General features: G+C 39.1%; 1 protein-coding gene across 4 annotated transcripts in view; it reads left to right on the forward strand.

Moving 5' to 3' along the window:
- DBX2 (developing brain homeobox 2) overlaps window positions 1-13,029 on the forward strand; it is a 35,630-nt gene extending 22,601 nt beyond the window's left edge. Inside the window, exons 3-5 of one of the 4 annotated variants that reach the window (XR_003520184.2) lie at window positions 3,676-3,863; window positions 7,987-8,501; window positions 8,841-13,029. Coding sequence is in view for 3 of the 4 variants with exons in the window: in XM_027595739.2 (XP_027451540.2) it covers window positions 3,676-3,863; window positions 7,987-8,316 (518 nt within the window). In the remaining variant the exon portion in view is untranslated. Of the gene's footprint in view, window positions 1-3,675; window positions 3,864-7,986 lie in introns of all 4 variants that reach the window. The other 3 variants (XM_027595741.2, XM_027595739.2, XM_027595740.2) reach the window with 3 other exon arrangements.
- The last annotated feature ends 1,033 nt before the right edge of the window (window positions 13,030-14,062 follow it).

Genomic DNA, 14,062 nt, shown 5'->3' on the forward strand with positions numbered 1-14,062 from the left:
ATCTGTACGGAGGATGTCTGTGACATATGGTTCAGCCCTGAATACTTCTTCATCTGTACGGAGGATGTCTGTGACATATGGTTCTTATAAGAATCTAATGAAATCCAACAAGCAAAAGTAGATAGATTCGTGGGATCCTTACTGTGGGCCAGGCACTGAAATTTTCTTGTGTTAGGTCATCGAATCCTTAGAGCAACCTTGTAAGATAAGCTGAAAAGGGCTGAGTAACTTGCTTTAAGTCATACAGGTAAGTGCCATGATCCAAACCCAGTTCTTCCATATTACACATTCCAAACTCCTTTGTCGTAGCCTTCCTGGAGAGAGATCACACCAACAGATGAATCTCGTAACTAATGTAGAAGGCCCAATTCCATAGTCTCTACAAAGGAAAGTTCAGAGAAGAAGAACATTTAGAAAAACAACATACTGAGATATTTAGAATATTTTTTATTATTGACCAGTATTTCATAAAACTACTTAAATATTTGATAAAGATCAGTGAATCCAGTTGTCAAAACCTGGTTTCAAGGTATGGCCTTGGCATGTGATAGGCAAAAAAAAAAATGCTGTAGATGGAGAATTAACAGAATTGTAAGATCTCATACAATGAATGGAAAGAGCATCAATAAAAGTAGACCGTTGTAAAAAATTAGGCTTGATTACATCCCAGGAGCTATGGCATTTCTGAGGAGATGCAAATGTTACAGAGCTGGAAGGAAAGAGAGAGAGGCTTTCTTGCAATGTGAGGATGAAACGGAATGAGGTGTAAGCCAGGGCTGAGAGACTCACTGGGAGATAATCTGTAATACCAGTTTGCTGTGCATTTTGGTATGTCTTTTAGACAAGTAAGAAAGGAAGCTATCATATTACAGAAGTAGATTTGACAAGATTTATTAATTTTTGACATTTTTTTCCCCTAAAATACAAGTCAGATTGAGTTAGAATATATTGTGTAGTGTTAGGAGCATTCGTTTTGAAATTAGTTGTCCTGGGTTTGGAACCCTAGTCATGTACCCCTTGGACAAAATTTCTTAAGCTGCCTAATCTTCATTTTATTCATCTGTAAAGTGGGGAGAAGAATAGTATAACATTTGGGGCATAGGCTGGGCAGGATTAAGTGAATTAATGCAAATCAGTGGCTTAACACAGAGTAAGTATAGTGGTACAAGAGTACTCTGTTTATTATTATCATATCAAACCCCCATTAAACATCTGCTACTGATCACTACTATTGGATAAAATCCCAAACTCTCGTAGTACTCTATGATCTGGCTCCGTTCCACTCTATAATCTCTATGTCAAAGGTCCAAATGTCTTCAAGAGCCTAGCAGGTAAAAAGCAAGCTAGGTGAGGCTGTGGCAAAATGAGGGCCACACATTCCATCAAAAGGGGACACCTGCTATTCACTCTGGTAGCTCTTTGCTTTCTGGGAAGATGAGCCTAGTGTGGTTACCTTTGAAGAGATGTCAGAAACCTGTACTTCACATGAAATCTAATTATTAAATGTGAACAACTACATCAGAATTCTAAGACCAAACAAAGCCCATCTGCGGGCTGGATATGGTTGCCATCTTGCCCCCTCTGCTTCATGCCCTTCCCAGCATTGCAGACTGCTTAGTTTTCCTGCCATAAATTTTATTCCTTTATGCCTTAGTGCTTTTTAAGAAAATGTTGAATATTATTGACATACAAAGTTACATTAATTTCCGATGTGTAACATAGTGATTCAACAAGTCTGTACATTATGCTGTGGTCACCACAAGTACAGCTACCATCTGTCCTGATACATCACTCTTACAGTATCATTGACTACATTCTTTATGCTGTTTTCTATTCTCATAATTTATTCATTCCATAAATGGAAGCCTGTATTTCGCACTCCCCTCCACTCATTTTGTGCCCCATCCTTCACCCCCCTCACCTTTGGCAACCGTCAGTTTGTTCTCTGTATTTATAGGTGTACCTCAGTGCTTCTAGACGTGCTAGTCACTCTGCCTAGCTTGGCCTTGGTTCTTTCTCTCTTGAACTGGATTGGTCTTTTAGACTTGGCTCAACCTGTTTTCTCTGAGTTAATTACTGCCTCCTTTGTGATGCCAGAGCATTTCATAAGATCATTCATTCTACTGTAGTGCTTAAGACATTAATTTGCTTTTTTATTTAGAAATAATTATGCAGCACCAAAATGTGTACCAGCTACAGCCATAAACTGGCGTCCCTGTTCCGCGGGTGCCTATATTCCACTGTGATCTTCATGTCAGTCCTCCGATGAGAACGTGAGCTCATTGAGGGCAAGGACCATGTGCTGTTGGTCTGGTTTTCTCAAATCTCAGTTAGCCGGATACCAGGTATGAGTGTCCTCTTGCTGCTGTAACAAATTTCCACAAACCTACTGTCTTGATACAAGCTTATTATCTTGCAGTTATGGGGGTCAGAAGCCTGAAATGGGTCTCACTGGACTAAAATCAAGGTGTCATCAGGGCCAAGTTCCTTCTGGAAGCTCTAGGGAAGAATTTGTTTCTTGCCTTTTCCAGTTTCTAGTGGCTGCCTGCATTTCTTGGCTTGTGGCCCCTTCCTCCATCCTCAAAGCAAGAAGTGTAGCATCAGAGAAAGTCAGTCCCTCTCTATGACTTCCTTTTTTCCCTCCCTTTTCCACTCATAAGGACCCTTGTGATTACATTGCCCACCTGGTTGTGCTCGCTTCGGCAGCACATATATATTGCCCACCTGGTTACCCCAGGATACTCTTCTAATCTCAGGGTCATCTGGTTAACAGCTGTAATTCCATTTGCAACCTAAATTCCCCCTTGTCATGTCATGTAATGTATTTCTAAGTTCTGGGGAACATATTCACATAGGCGTCTCTGGGAAGGCCATTATTCTTCCTACCATAACTGGGAAGCTGAATGACTGAATGAATGGATGAATGATGAATGAAACTCTTAGAGGGTGGGAACCAGTTGTGCTAGCCACAGAAGGCAGAAAAAGTAGTAAGTATCTCTGACCTGAAGGACTTGATGGTCAGCTGGATTGGGGAGTGGTGTAGTGCTTGGGGATCTTCCAAACCTCCCTCCTCAGGTTGAACATCTCTGACTCCTACCGGCTTTCCCTGAAATCCCAGGTTAAGATCAGATCCTTGTTTTGTGCGCTCAAGGCAGCCTTCTTTGGAATATATCCTCACACTTGTGATGCTAGTTCAATAAATGCCTTGACTAAATCTTACGGGTAATGCGTACAATAAAATGTATTCGTCTTGTGTCTCAATGTGTAACACTGAGCAGAGTGCCTGGCATATGGTAAGTGTTCAAAACTTTGTTGAGAGAAAAAAACAAATGAATAAATAAATGAAGAATTAGAGAAAAATGGAGTGTTTAACCCACCTACTATTTGTTCTGCCTTTGAGTTTTGTAACGTGGGACCATAGACTTTCTAACGTGGCACCCAAATTGGGAGGGCAAGCATATATACTTTTTTCTCATTGGGGAGCCAAGAGTATATATCGGATTTCTCAACGGAGTCCATGACCAAAACCATGGAAGAAGCACTGCTCTGAGTGTGCAGAGTTCGGAGAGGAGATGATTTGGCTGTGGTATAGAGAAGGAAGATACTGTCCTGGGAAAGGCAGATGGGCTTCTCACTAATGCTAACTGGGCTTTTGTACCTGTCTTCCTCCTCTAGGAGAAGGGAGTGTGCTGCCTCTCTTGACGCAGGACTCTAACTCCAAAGCTCGGAGGGGTATTTTAAGACGAGCTGTTTTTTCTGAGGATCAGAGAAAGGCTCTGGAGAAAATGTTTCAGAAGCAGAAATATATCAGCAAAACAGACCGAAAGAAACTTGCCCTCAGCTTGGGACTAAAGGAATCACAGGTACTAATGAGCAGGAAGTTGTCCACTGCTCCTGATTTCTGAAGGAATACAATGAAATCCATGCATTTGGCAATGTCTGTTGTACTAGGTATGGTGCTGGACCCTGAAGTGTTACTGAAATGATTTTCACAATTGTTGAGTGGGTGGAAATATATGTCACAATTGCTATTTGAAAATAGGTCCATTTGCTGAGAGGTCTAGGTTTTTGCATGATTAATTCTCCCCAAATGAAGAGAACCACTAAGGATGTGGCATTTACATCATTAGTTGTTTGCTCTGGTTTCAGAGAGGTAGACTACATAATTTACAAAAGCAGGAACCAATTTTCCTGTCTTTTTCTTCATTTCCAATCCAAAATCCAGTCATAAATATGTGACTCATAAATACCTTCAAACAGATTTCATTACTCTGCACTCTGAGCTTATGTCAAGTACAGTAAAGTGGTTTCATATTTGCAACACCTACAAATCTTTCTTATACATTAAGGTACTAGTATTTTATGACTAATCATTTTATAATCACCGTATAAAATAAGCACCATAATCGTCCTCATTTTCTAGATGAGAAAGTGTAGGGAAGTAAATACGGGTCTGATGTCATGTAGTGAAGCTGCTTTGGAGCTGGGCTCTCACCTCAGGCAACTTGACTCTGGAGTTTGTGTTCTATTTAACCTGGAGCTATCATGTATCGTTGTGCAGGATATGGCACTGCACAAGGGCACAAGGACAAAGAGGCATGGCAGCAACTGAAATGTAGCAGGTGCTCCGCCTGCCAAATTGACTTTCTTGGTGCAAGGCTACATCCACCTGGATTTTTTTTTTTTTTATGTTATGTTAGTCACCATACATTACATCATTAGTTTTTGATGTAGTGTTCCATGATTCATTGTTTGCGTATAACACCCAGTGCTCCATGCAGAACATGCCCTCTTTAATACCCATCACCAGGCTAACCCATCCCCCCACCCCCCTCCCCTCTAGAACCCTCAGTTTGTTTCTCAGAGTCCATAGTCTCTCATGATTCGTCTCCCCCTCCGATTCACCCCCTTCATTTTACCCTTCCTTTTTACTTTTTGAGTTAGCATAAAGGCATTGAAGGGCTAGCAGAGGCCCTGTGTAACTACCATGCTCTACTGTTCTTCGCTTAATACAAATGACCTTGTTTCTAAATTTGGACTTCATTAAACCAGTTATTTTTGGATGAAACTCTCCTTAACCTTGCTTCCTTTCCCTAGGGAAGTGATCTGTTCCCCTTGCCTCCAACTTTTTCTAGTTGTAGGAAGCAGTACATACTGTGTGGTAGAGGGTAATTGGCCTACATCAGCCCATCTGTGCTTTCCTCATTGTGTGGTACTACAGATCCCTAACCTCAGTTTCTCACGTAAAAAGCAGACAAATACAGGAATTCTGTCTATGTTGCAGAGCAGTTTTGCATATATGATAGATAAATCAGTAGCTATATCTTGATGGTCTGTTGTGTGCAAGACGCTGTACTAATAAGTAGGCAGTAAGAGGGAGTGTTAATTAAGCACTGATTAAGATACACTCTGTGCACCCAGGAATTTATATGAGCAACTGGGAAAACAAAGCAGAAGCTCATGAACGGTTAGATAATAATATACGATACCACAGGAGACATCACCCGGTATGTTAGATATACTGCCAAATAAAGCAGTTAGATCAGTAGTCCTTTGAGCTCATTGCCCTGTTAGTATTCCATTACACTCTATACAGCAGTTTATCCATTCTAATGGTAGGTGTTTGGATTGCTCCTAATTTTTGGCTATTATTCGTATTATTTGTAGCAATTATTTCAGCTGTCATCAAAATATTTGGAATATTATGTTTAGGAACATTTTCCTGTTACAACCATTGCAAACTCTTCAAGTTTGAGTTTTTTTTTTTACTGTGGTAAAATACATGTAACATAAAATTTACTATTTAAACCTTTTTTAAGGGTACAGTTTAGGGGCAGTAAGTACATTCACATTGTTGAGCAACCATGGCTACCATCCATCTCCAGAACTTTTTTATCTTGTAAAACTGAAACTCTGTATCCATTAAACAGTGACTCCCCCTTCCCCACTCCCCCCAGCCCCTGGCAACCACCACCTTCTTTCTCTATGATTTGAGTGTTCTAGGTACCTCAAATGAGTGGAATCATTTGTATTTGGCCTTTTGTGATTGGTTTATTTCACTTAGCATACTGTCTTCAAGGTTCATCCATGTTGTATCATGTGTCAGAATTTCCTTCCTTTTTAATGCTGAATAATTGTCCATTGTATGTATATACCATATTTGTTTATGCATTCACCCATCAGTGGACACTTTGGTTGCTTCTACTTTTTGTGAATAATGCTATGAACATGGATATACAAATATCTCTTCAAGTCTCTGCTTTTAAGTCTTTTAGGTAGTTTGTGGCTTTTTCATATGTTTGTGATGTCTTTACACAGAAATTTCTCATTTTTATGTTGGCAGCTCTATTTTTTCTTTTGTGGTCTTAGTGTTTTATGTCAATGCTTAAAAAAAATTCATCTAAGACTGTAATGACAATCTCTTATAGTTCTTTTCTAGAACTTTTATAGTTTTCTTTTTGTGTTGAGCTGTTTCATCCATTTGAAATTTGTTTTTGTATTTGTTGAGAGGTAGAACTTTTAATTTATGGTTTTCCCCAAATATGTACATTTGTTTCAATACTGTTGATTGTGAAGAAACTTTCTTCATGATTTTTTTTCTTTGAGATATCACTCAGAAAAAATTCAAGGTCTACAGAAAAACTAAGGAAAGAAGAAAATAATGAATGTGATGAGAAGGGCAAGAATCACCAATGGGCACAAATAAAATGTCTTAGTGAAAACCCACTAGAAATACTTGGCAGGCTTTCTAGGAGTAAATGCCCACTGCAAATAATAAATGAGTTCATGACTAGAACCAAATGCTCTGATATGTACACATTAGTGCTGTTTTCTTATGAAAAGCCTTAACCACAGAATCGTAACTGAGATGGCAATCTTTTGGACTCACTTGCCTGGGGTCAGGTTCTTTGCAGCCATTTTGAAATTGCCAGTCAGGTTGAAAGAATGAAGGAATTGTTTTGCCATTCTGGAAAGATCATCTCAGATAGAAATTTTTCCTTCATTGGGAGAAACATTGGTTGGTAATGCTTTAATAATTATTTTTTAAGGTAAAACTTCCTAGTTTTTTGTTTTAAAAATAGAAACCCACTAAATTGTTCAAGTAAAGATGCAGTATAATGCTCAGGAGAACAATGTGATTGACTTTTAAAATATCAGGAAACCAGTTGTGAAGTTTTCTGATCAGGCACGGTTGACTACGCAGTAGATAAAGGGGAGAGTTAATAGTAAAGACAGACTCTGGTGGGGTGGGGCGGAAGTATGGCTCAAATTAGAAACCACCATCATAAGTACTTTGGGGTTAATAATGATTGATATTGAGCCTAATTATTCAAGTTTGATAAATCATACGAGTAATCTAACTTGGAAACTGAAGCCTGGAATTTATCAAAGCATTATAAAATGCATTCCTAATTTAGTTTTCCAGAAGTTCCTAATGAAATCTGAATGTTTTAAGAGCCTGGGCACTGGAGTGGGACAGTCATGGATTCTGTTCTAAGTGCTTCCATTTTACTAGCTGAGTGACCTTGAACTGGTTTATCACTCTGAACCTCAATTTTCATACATGTGAAATGAGGACTTGGTGCAGTCATCGTGAGGATCAAATTATGTAATCCACACAGCATGCACGGTCTGACACCTCGCACAAAGTAAACACTATTACTAGCCGATAGCCTTTCCTTTGTGTAAATAATTTAGCATGGACTAAATGATGTTTTAAACTGTTGAGTGTTAAATCAGTTTTGAAAGATGTCAGACTTGCAGGCGGTAACCCGCTTATTGCAGTCGTTTTGTTTCATCAGTGTGGGGATATTATACTAAAGCAGTTGTTCAGATATTTTTGAAGGAGCCCAGGTGAAAAGCCATAAGGACTTTGCTAGGCTGGCTCTCACAATAAGGTATTTCGTAGAATGCATTACAGTTTACAATGCTGAAGTGAAGTAACATGGAGTAAGTGACCATTTTGTTCAATTATTTTGTCAACAGGTGAAAATTTGGTTTCAGAACAGAAGAATGAAGTGGCGGAATTCCAAAGAGAAGGAAGTGCTTTCCAACAGGTGTGTCCAGGAAGTAGGCCTTCAAGAGGATCCCCTCTCAAGGTCTGCTCTGGGGCTCCCTTCCCCGTGTTCTTCACTCTGGGAAGTCTCCCAGCAGCACTCGAGTCCCAGATGGAGGGAGAATTCGCCAGAACCTTCAGAAAGACTCATCCAACAGAGTTCAGGGGCAGCGGCCCCAGAAGCAAAGTCACAGCAGGGTGCCTTGTATTTGTGTTCGGAAGATGCTGGAGACAAGGGTGTACTTACTGGGGCAGTCTGAGTGGAAGCCTTCCTCTACGTTAATTTAAAAGGATGCTTAACTAATAACATTTGGACTCTAAAACCAGCTAGCTTGTGCCTCATCAGTGCCTAAAACATAATACCTTTGGAGTGACGCATGAACTAATGCTTTAGGAAACCCTCTCCAGTGCTCTCTTGTTTGGCTCCCAGACTCAGGCTTAATTTGTAAGTGGAGTAGAATCTCCCAGAAAGTACGAAGGAACTGAAAAGAATGAGAGTTATAGTTGGCTTAGTCCCTGCTCTGAGTATGTGTGTATATATGTGTGTGTCTCTACGTGTGTGTGTGTGTGTGTGTGTATATATATATATATATAAATACTCATTGAAATACATTAGTAGGAACTAGTTCCTCTTTAAATATTGCACCAAGCAAATTCATTTCCTTTTATATGAGGAAGAACCAACTATTGACCGAATATTATTAATTTTTTGAAAATAATGTAAAATTTGGATTTTGGTCCAACGTGTTTTTTTAAAAATTCCCTATTTTCTGATTTCTTTCAGTCTCCAGCTATAAATGAACCTTAACAACTCAGCTCAGCTACCCTAATCGAATGAGGCATTGTTAGATACATACCCTGAAAGTCTTTACTTAAAAGTAATCCAACAAGAAAACTAGAAGAATTTCTGAATGAAACTATTAGGACCTTTAATTTTCCAAGTGTCTGGACTTCATCAGGACATCATTGAGGGAGGTACCCATTTAACTAATGATTATCTTTTGATCTCTTCTCTGTAAGGATGCGCCTTAATCAAGGTTTGCAAAATGAAATGCCTTTAAGGGCCTGTCAGTAAATAACGGGCGTGGCCCACCTAAAAATATTTGAGTTTAATAATTTTAAAAGTATTGTGTTGGGCAAATGAAACATCTATGCCAAGCAGTTTGTGACCTCCCGCCAAGATTTAAAGAAGTGTCACAGTTCCTAAAATGTTCCCAACTGGACTTCAAAACACAATACTGATGGAACCGGTAGTGGATTTCTGTTTGCACTTCTAGTTATAGACTCAATTTTCCACTTAGGTGGTATACACTATATATATTAGGTTACTTTTATGTATTAACAAGCATCACACAGATGTTTTGTGTGTTTTGTTGTTCCTGAAATAGTAGTGGTATAAAATTGCATTTCTGGTAACGATTTGCTTAATCTAGAAATTTTTATTCCAGGTCCAAGAAAAAATTATGTTTCACTTTGAAGGAAATGAGGCAGAAAGAGGAAATGATGTGGTTTTCAACTAGGTTACTATTAATCTGTGGACAAGAAACATTATTAGAAGTTCATGATGTGGAATTTTGTTAGTGAGACAGCTGCGTAAAGAGAATGGCTTCTAATTTGCTTAAATTCCTAGTTATAGACTTTGAGGCTTTAGCGTTTAAAGAAGGTAATATCTCAGAAGACAACAGTTTTAGTCAGCATCAGGTAATGATTTTGTCTGAACGTGATTTGAATTGGGGTATGCTAGCCTGTGTCTTTATCACGAGTTGTTTTACTTAAAAGTCCTCTCGGAAAAAGCTTGTCTCGGTGTCTCTGTGGGAAAGAGGAGCAGGGATCTGCTGACAACCATTTAAAATTTAAAACCTGTCTTAAAATGATTTATAGTATTGGGTTTTTTTTCTTGGTAGAATGTTAACCTCACCTACATTTTTTGGGTCCTTTCTGTGCACCAGAGACTGTGCTAAGCCTTTAGGGTGAGTTAATTCATGGCGGTCCTCATGACAGTAGCCCTAGGAGGTAGGCACTATTACTGTCAGGATTCTGTTACCCAGACGAGGGCGTAAGGCCATGGTTAGGGTGGTGGCCCAAGGTCATGAGGTTAATAAATGGGATTTGGACCCTGGCCATCAAGTTTCAAATCTTGAAATCATACCAACCATACGGGGGGTGCATACCGCTGTAGAATGTATTCACCAGCTATGGGCTGCATTGTAAGACATACGTTTTGGGGATTGCAGTAAGATTTATTAAAGAAATTCAGAAGCATATTGTACTTTATGATCTCTTACTTGGGGAATGGTTTTCTTTCTAGTGTTCTCTTCTCTATTAACTTTGAAGTTTAGGGAAGGTAAAGAATTGCAAAAGCCTTCAACTATGAAGCCTCTATAGAAAATAGTCTCGTAGGAGTGTTTAAGTGAAATGAAACTATTTTTTTTTATCACTCACTGCCAAAAATTTTGAAGTGCTTATCTATGGTTAATGTTCCTTGAGAATAACTTGAAGATCAAACGAGAGCAACCTGCTTCATGGCCACCTGATAAGCCAGGTTTTAGGTGTGGGCTAATTGGTGCTTAAATGATCTAACCCCGGACTTTCACACCAAGCTCTGAGACTCAGCAGAAGATTTTCTCTCTGTAAGGTTGGCCTGATAGTCAAATATACAAATAAATATTTTAACTGGGTTCTACTCTGGAATGCCTTAAGGCTTAGGAAAAGTACACTTTAGGTGAATATATTAGGGATACATAGGAAACACACAAATGCATACGCTTGGTGCACATACATAAGCCTGTTGTGCCTTCCCTTTGCCTTCCTTTCCTGAATTAACTTGAGAGAACTGCTGAGCTTGATATTCTAATTGACAAGGGTCTCCCTTCTCTCTTAATTTGTACTCTGCCAACTCTCTCTCTACCTCCTTCCACCTAAAGTACATACACATGTATTTTCCTCTGTTCTCTAGATGCAGATTCCTTTTCTCCATGTGGTCACATATTAGTGTATTTGTTGTCTGCTTTCCAGGAAATTCTGCTCTAGTAAGCACTGGAACCAGAGAAGCCTGGAGGCGAAGGTATTTTTAAAATTTTTAGAAGACATTGTCATGTGGGTTTTTAGGCAGATGAGAAGAAAAAATGGTTAGTGCCATGCTCTAGCTTTTACAAAGATAAGTATTTTATAAAGCTCAATATAAAGGGTTGGAAGTATATAGCAGCTTAGGCATGATCACTGGGTCGGGAGACAGTGAAGGCCACGATCATTGATGTTGAAAAGGCCATTCTATTTTCTTAGCGATGCCGTGGGTTGAATGGGGAACCCAATTGCTTAGTCCAGTGGTTCTCAAACTTTAAAAATTCATACATATGAACATGCCATACCTTCCCACCAGTTTTGGGTATGTGCTCAGATTTGTGCATATACTTCATACATTCTCTTCAGCCACACCTCCCACTCCACCCTCTGAGAATCATTACACATGTTTTTCTCTTTTCAAATATAAAGTCATAATTAAATTTGCTCATTCAAACCACCCATGTCCTTTCTGGTCCCTTTCATTTTGCATTCTGATGCATTTGTTTTAAAGCTACACACACCCCAACGTGTTCCATGACCAGTGATTTCTTCAAGCTCTGCTGGCCTTTAATACAGAAGGCTCATTCCACTGTGTTGATAAGCTTGTTAGCCACTGCCTCTGCAGTCATCTGAAATCCACAAAAATACTTTTTCTTTTTGGATTTCAACACTTACTGGGTACTCAGTGTGAGGCACTGTCCTAGGCTCTGTGTAAACGTGAGGGAGAATGTGGTCCTTGCCCTCAAGAAACTTAGAATTATCTTAAAAAAAAAAAAAAAGAAACTTAGTATTAGTCTTTTTGCCAAACAACTTTTGATATATTCTATGCTGTCGGTAACCGGATCCAGTAAATTTGAAGCAAAAAATAATCTTCTAACATCCTCCCAAACCCCCATCTCTCCATGTGCGGTTGTGGGGAGTGATCCGAAGTTGATTAAGTGCTCCACTATTTAGAAAAATACAAGCTCCCTGGCATTGTTGGTTTTCTCTCTCTCCTCCAATCAGGCCACGTTGGTCCCAAGAGGAGTCAGAGCCCGAGGGAAGAATTCATTATTCTTTTGTTCATAGTGCATCCGACCCTCTACTTTGGTCTTTCTACTTTCTCAGCCTCAGATCAACCTGTACCCATGGTGGGTGGGAACAGTGAAGGAAAAGCAAATAACACAAGTGAGGGGGGAAATCAGGATGATAAGTATTCTTGAATATATAAGGAAGTTTTGCAGAATTAATTTATATCCTTTATAAACCATCTCTGAAATAAGCAACTACCTTAAGAATGTTGGACTAACCCCACAAAGATGGTTCTTATCTTCCAGATATTATTTGGGTTCTGTTACATTGTTATTTTTGGTTGTAAAAGTTATACATGCTCATTATGAAGAAACGCACTTGAAAATACAGCTAACAAAAATTCGTGTGTAATTCCATTATTTGGAGACAGCCAACTTAGCTCTTTTGTGAAAAATTTTCACATTGAATGTATGTACATATAAAGGTGTGTATGACTAAACAGATTTGGATCATAGTATGTGTCCAGTTTATCCTGCTTTTTTTAACTCAACTTTTTACAGAAGACATTTCCCCATGCCATTAAATAAATGCTGAAACTATTTATGATGGCTATATAATTTTCCATTGCTAACTCTTTCACTTCTTGAGGTGGACCAGGGAATGGGGCTGGGGGGTGGCAGGTCATGGAGAGAATGATCATGGAGCTCCTGTACCAAATGGAGAACCTCTTCCAAAAAGCCACCATGAAGTTTATCAAAACATATCCATCCAGTCAAGGTCCAAGGGAGTTGTATACACTTGGATTTCAATACCTTGCCAGCAGCAAACATACTAATGTAGGGCAAAATTTTTAATTGTGCTTTGCAGTCACACTGATAACCTCATTTTAGCTATGTTTAATCGCCCATGATGTGGATAGAAGTCAAGCAAACTATTGGGTGTCTGGCATCTGTCACCATTTTGAAGGCTGAGATGATAAGGCTGCTCTCCCTAGTTAGTCCAGAATTCCCCAGTTCCCACAACTCTGGACATTCTCTCAAAGTTGCATGAGTAACAGAAATTATGAGGAAAACTTTTGGGATCAGAACATTCTGAGGTTAAAAGGTAGCCTTCAGTGTTATTTAAACCCAAAGCAGAATCATCAAGTGTTTGATGCTAACCAAAATTTAAAAAAAAACAGGTACATCAATTTGAATAAAATAAAGTGATATAATTAAGTCATAATGTATAGTTAATCCTATTACAATGAATTTCCATTGTAGTTTCCTAGAGCAGCCATAATAGACTACCACAAACCGTATGGCTTAAGACAACAGAAATCTATTCTCTCACAGTTGTGGAGGACAAAAAATCCATAATCAAGATGCTGGCAGGGCCATGGTCCCTCAGAAGATTTTAGGAAGCTGCCCTTTCCAGCTTCTAGTGGCTCTAGGGAGGTCTTTGGGTTGGGCTGTGTGACTCAACAACCTCTACCTCTGACTCATACGGTCTTCTCTCCTGTGTCTCTGTCACAAACTTTTCTCTGTGACCTCTGTAATTGGTTTTAGAGCTGCCTCCAAGTCCAGGATAATCATATCTTAAGATCCTTAACTTCATTGCATCTGCAAAGATCCCTCTTCAAATAAGTTCACATTCACAGGTTCCAGGAGTTAGGACATAGACCAATCTTTTTGGGAACCAAAACTATTCAACCACCACGACTGTATTCTACCATATTACAGAAAAAGATCTAGAAAAACAAAAACAAAAGACTTATACTCCCTTGGCATTGCCCGTAACGGAATTTGACTTATATTGCTTTGACTTAAGGTTTTGTACCAGTTAAGTGATGCACTACTTGAAAGAGTATTTGGGGCAGGAAAATTTTTGCAAAAGTTGCCTCCATTTTGGATTTTTTCTACACTACAATTTAAGAAAATGCAGCCCTAATTT

Source organism: Zalophus californianus, chromosome 9, assembly GCF_009762305.2.
Source record: "Zalophus californianus isolate mZalCal1 chromosome 9, mZalCal1.pri.v2, whole genome shotgun sequence".
Taxonomy (NCBI): Eukaryota; Metazoa; Chordata; class Mammalia; order Carnivora; family Otariidae; genus Zalophus; species Zalophus californianus.